This window comes from Garra rufa, chromosome 22, assembly GCF_049309525.1.
Source record: "Garra rufa chromosome 22, GarRuf1.0, whole genome shotgun sequence".
NCBI classification, from domain to species: domain Eukaryota; kingdom Metazoa; phylum Chordata; class Actinopteri; order Cypriniformes; family Cyprinidae; genus Garra; species Garra rufa.
Window position 1 is genome coordinate 1,391,033 of NC_133382.1, and position 5,885 is coordinate 1,396,917.

At 28.8% G+C, this 5,885-nt stretch overlaps 1 protein-coding gene across 1 annotated transcript in view; it reads right to left on the reverse strand.

Annotated features, from left to right (window-relative positions):
- Positions 1 to 2,155, reverse strand: part of mms19 (MMS19 homolog, cytosolic iron-sulfur assembly component) — a 32,727-nt gene extending 30,572 nt beyond the window's left edge. Inside the window, exons 1-2 of the mRNA XM_073828097.1 lie at positions 2,052 to 2,155; positions 367 to 415 (exon numbers count right to left, since the gene is read on the reverse strand). Of these exons, the coding sequence (XP_073684198.1) occupies positions 367 to 415; positions 2,052 to 2,139 (137 nt within the window). The 5' untranslated portion in view covers positions 2,140 to 2,155. The remainder of the gene's footprint in view (positions 1 to 366; positions 416 to 2,051) is intronic.
- Positions 2,156 to 5,885: the final 3,730 nt, after the last annotated feature.

Sequence of the window (5,885 nt, forward strand, 5' to 3'; positions counted from 1 at the left end):
AGGGACTCATGAACAACTATCACTAAACAAAAAACCACAGCTGTGGATCATTCAGGAAACAACACAGTATTAACAAATCAAGGGGATGTAAACTTTTTAGAAATTATTTTTTCTTGTGGACTATCATCATCTTTTATGTGAAATGTCTTATTCAGGTCAGTGCTAAATAAAAAAAATAATTTTGTATGATCCCTCTTATTTTGCTAAAATAATTAACATTTTGCAGATTCTGCAAAGTGTATATACATTTTAATATTTACCCACAATTAAACTGTCACTAGTACTGTAGTTGTACTTTTATTATATGCTTGAAAACTTCAGACGAGCAAGAGCTCAGCTCAATGAGAACAACATAGAAAGCTTTACCCCAATGCTTCAACCAGCTGGAGAACTGTGAATTGTCCAGTCTTGACACCTAAAAAGAGACATAAACTCATGTTTAACCATGTAAAGCCAGATATATGTGACCCTGTAGCATGGGTATATTTGTAGTAATAGCCAAAAATACATTGTATGGGTCAAAATTATCCAATTTTATGGGAAAAATCATTAGGATATTAAGTAAAGATCATACTCCATGGAGACATTTTGTAAATATACTACCGTAAATATATCAAAACGTAACCTGCATTGCTTAGAACTTCTTTTGAACAACTTTAAAAGTGATTTTCTCAATATTTAGATTTTTCTTGCACCCTCAGATTACAAAATGTCTTCATGGAGCATGATCTTTAGACACTCCAAGCAAAAATGCTGTTTTTTTCATGCACCTGTCAAATTTGAGATTTTGGGCTTTTTGGTGTTTCAAGTGTTTTTTCAGACTAGTGGAAAGAAAACACACAAAAAACACTGTTAAGTCTTTCTTTTATAGCACTTTATCTATTTGTGTCAATAGATTTCAGTTACAATCCATATTGTTAAAGGCCAAGAGTTGTTTCTCCTACACTGAGCCACAAATCTCGACTTCAGCAGCACTTACACACACCACACTTTACATTTTTATTCCTGACTATATCCTGAAGGTTTTTACAGAGGGATTTGTTCAGATATAATTTGCTTGATTTTATACATTTTATTCCTCAAAAAAATGGTAAAAAAATATAGTGTTTCTGTCTAAGTATTTTCTGAATTATGTTGTGACAAAATGAAATACCCAAAAATTAAAAAAAAAAATTTGAAACTGACTTCATCCAGTGTTTAAATTTTTGTTGTAGAAATGTATGCAAATTAGCACATATTTCATTAAATAATGCTCATTTGCATATTTAAATCTAGCATATTAGAAAACTTGTAATACAAAAAATGTTTGCAATTATCAATGCAATCAATCCACTGGGTAAGCATAGTTATAACTATTAGTTTTGTTTTTTACTCTATTCACCTGCAGTGTCTCGTCTCAAGTTTTGATATCTTTATGCTAGTATATTTACAAAATGTTTTCATGGAACATGATTTTTCCCATAAAATTGGATAAGCTCAAAAGGCACAATTTTACACCCCTATTTCTCTGTGTATTGCCACATATCTATATATATTAGACTTGTATGGCTCATAGAGTAACATAGGGCCTTTACACTCGCTAAACAAGTATGAACTATCAGTCAGATGACAGAAGGCATTAGGTTTTGATAATGTTGATTACTTATAAGCTTTATAAAAACAAGAATCAGGTATGAAAAAGTAGTTTTTCTAGTGTTAACACACTGAGGTAAGAGTCCACAGTCAGGTTCAAACAGAAGGGGCTCCGCTAGCCGCCTAGCAAGACGATCACACAAGCCTTTAATAAACAAAACGACGCCATGTCAACTGCTAGTCAAGGTGTATTACGAAGTAAAAACACTCTGCAGTACTAAGAAAGGATTTTTGTTTGTGATGAGCCCCTGTTGAGCCACAGTGCGTGTGTGACACAGGATGTGGCGGTTAGCTTACGGCTTTCACTCAGCAGCATCACACGCGGCGTTCGCGCTGCTTTTCCTCACAGCTTTTATTAAGAGCCAGCGATCAAACTGGTAAGAGACAGCAAACACGAAAGAGACCAGTGAATAAGATACCTGTGGTGGTTTCTGCGGCCTTGCTGTCGACCTGTCCAGACACGAATTCTTCCACTAAACCCAGCAGCACACTGTTGTCCGCGGCCATCCTGAAGAGCAGCCAGCCAGGCTTCAAACTCAGCCGCGCATGCGCACTACTGCTGCGGCTCCCGCCAGGGGACTTTTGTGTTTCGCGATAAAGAACAGAAAACAACAATAATACACGAGTAAACATTTAAAAAAAAAATTGAAAAGCTTTCGATTAATAAATTTAAAGAATTTGTATTGTTTTTAAAATGTATTTATTTATGTTTTTTATTTTTATTTTTTTGCAATGTTTTTTTTTTCGCATTTTAAAATCACTCCAAAATGACAAAAATGCCAATAAACATGTTAATGTTAATTCATTAATTAATAATAATATTAATAATAAAGTAAACCTATTTAAAACATTTAAAAGCTTTTGATTTCTGTTTTTTCTTTTTAGATTTTTTTAGAATGTCTATTGCTTTCAAAATGTATTTATTTGTTTCTTTGTTTATTTTGCATTATCATGTTTGACTTGTGAATTTACAGCAATTCAAATATTAATGACACAATCTCAAACAAATTTCTTTTTTTCTTTGTTTTTAAATCTGCAATGTTAATTTTAAAATGACTCTAAAATGACCAAAATGGCAAGAAAAATGTTTATTATTAGTCTGAATGGAAACGTTTTGTTGTAAAAAAATAAATAAATAAAAATATCAAAAATAATAATTATTATAATAATTATTATTATTATTATTATTATTATTAAAAATTAATAATAAAATATAATCAAACAATATTTTTTTAGAATTTCTTTTTATATTTCTTTAGAATGTTTATTGTTTTCAAAATGTATTTATTTATTTGTTTGTTTGTTTATTTTGCATTATCATGTTTAACTTGTGAATTTACAGCAATTCAAATATTAATGACACAATCTCAAACAAATTTCTCACATTTAATATTGTTTTTAAATCTGCAATGTTAATTTTAAAATGACTCTAAAATGACCAAAATGGCAAGAAAAATGTTTATTATTAGTCTGAATGGAAACGTTTTGTTGTAAAAAAAATAAATAAATAAAAATATCAATAATAATAATAATAATTAAAAATAATCAAACAATATTTTTTTTAGAATTTCTTTTTATATTTGTTTAGAATGTTTATTGTTTTCAAAATTTATTTATTTATTTGTTTGTTTGTTTATTTTGCATTATCATGTTTGACTTGTGAATTTACAGCAATTCAAATATTAATGACACAATCTCAAACAAATTTCTCACATTTAATATTGTTTTTAAATCTGCAATGTTAATTTTAAAATGACTCTAAAATGACCAAAATGGCAAGAAAAATGTTTATTATTAGTCTGAATGGAAACGTTTTGTTGTAAAAAAATAAAAAAATAAATAAAAATAACAAAAAATAATAATAATTATAATAATTATTATTATTATTAAAAATTAATAATTAAAAATAATTAAACAATATATTTTTAGAATTTCTTTTTATATTTCTTTAGAATGTTTATTGTTTTCAAAATGTATTTATTCATTTGTTTGTTTGTTTATTTTGTTATCATGTTTGAATGGGTTTCAAAGTACATCTTAAGGTTAACTAGCGAATTTACAACAATTAAAATATTAATGACATAATTGTTTTTCAGAAAAGTGTGGGTTTTATAAATAAAGTCAAATATTCCACATTTAAAGTTGTTTTTAAATTTGCAATGTTCATTTTTAAAAAATGACTCTAAAATGACTAAAATTATAATAAAAATGTTTAATATTAGTCCGAACAGAAATGTTTTGTTGTAAAATAAATAAATAAATAAATTTAAAAAATAATAAGTAAACATATATAAAAAAAAAATTCTGAAAAGCTTTCAATTTTTTTTCTTTCAGAATTTCTTTTTAGAATGTTAATTGTTTTCAAAATGTATTTATTTGTTTGTTTGTTTGGTGATTTTGCATTATCATGTTTGAAAGGGTTTCAATGTACATCTTAAGGTTACAGTCAACAACAAAAAATATTAATGATGTAACTGCTTTCCAGAAAAGTGTGAGTTTTATAAATAAAGTAAAATAAAAGTTGCTTTTAATCTACCATGTCCATTTAAAATTACTCCAAAATGACAAAAACAGTAAACAATAAAAATGTTTAATATTAGTCTGAATTGAAACGTTTTTGTTATAAAAGATTAGCCGTGAACTTCAGAAATATTAGTTCTTGAAGTATTTTATTTATTCGATACATTTCCTTACATAAGACTTTTATAAAGTGCAGTCAGAGATCTTCTAAAGTAGTGGAGACGCCAAACTCTAGGTCTAGCAGATCTATCCTGAAACATAAATAGTTTTCAATTCTAATGTTGTATGATCTCGCATATATGGATCTAAAGTGTTTATTTTATTGTTTTATTTTTCCATTTATCAAAATGGATGCAAAAGTAAGCCTATGGGTGAGACTTCAGGTCCAATATTCTTTATAGGGAAATAACAAAAAGAATAACAATGTGCAGTAAATGATAAAACTGTTTTGTGCTCATAATTAAGATTTTGTAATAAGTACATTAAAACAATATGGTAAGACACACCAAATTTTAATATCAAGTAGGAGAACGATCTGTTTTGTATTGCTAAAAATTCAATTTGTTCAGTTGTTCTAAACTATTTTCCATGTAGTTCTAATCGTTTGTTGAGTTTACAGTTCTTTAGACTCACTTTTCTTGTTGTTTTATTATTACAAACCTTCATTTAATTCACTTAGGCTTACTGTTCATACATCTGTTTTTGGTTTGTTTTTGGTTTGACGGGAACATTTTCTAAACATTTCTAGAATGTTATTTTTTGGTTTGTGGAACAATCCCAGAACGTTAGGTTTTGGTTCCCAGAATGTTATTTTTTAATGTTTTGTTTTTGGTTAGCCAGGAAAGTTTTCTTAACGTTTCTAGAACGTTAGTTTTTGTTTTGTAGAACAATCCCAGAGTGTTAGTTTTTGGTTTCCAGAACATTATTTTTTATGGTTTGTTTTTGGTTAGCCAGGAAAGTTTTCTTAACATTCCCAAAACGTTATGTTATGGTTTGTAGAACGTTCCCAGAATGTTAGTTTTTGGTTCCAAGAATGTTATTTTTAAATGTTTTGTTTTTAGTTAGCCAGAAAATTTTCTAAACATTCCTAGAACGTTATTTTTTTGGTTTGTAGAATGTTCCCAGAATGTTAGTTTTTGGTTCCCAGAACATTATGGTTTGTTTTTGGTAGGCCAGGAAAGTTTTCTTAATGTTCTTGGTTTTTTAAAAGTTAGTTTATGTGAACTTACAAATATTCTCATTTACGCATCAAACTATCATTTAATTTGTCCAAAGAATGTTTGTTTTCTAATGCAATGATTTGAGACTGTACTTAAAATATTTTTTTGTTAGCAATTATTAAATAAATGCATATTTCAGATTTACTGAATCCAACAACAACCCAAAACAAAAAGGTTCCTTGATATATTTCTGTGTTATTTTGATGCTTTGGCGATACACAATGTACTTTGTCAGGACAGTAAAGCTAAAAGTGTTTTTTTCCAGACGTAATGGAGTGATAATGCCATTTTTAGACGTTAAATCGCTTTATTGCACTGTAAAACAAATAGCTCAGTCCAAAATGAATCTGTGACGATCAGCGGACGCGCAGTGTGTTTATTATGTGGCAAACTTTCCACGATTTTTAAGCGGAGTTTGAAGTCTCCCTCTAGAGGAGGGGCTCTGCTGGAGTCACGTGGTCAAAGCGCGCGTGCGCGGTGCGCGCCAGTAACGTGAACTAGTTGGAAACATCA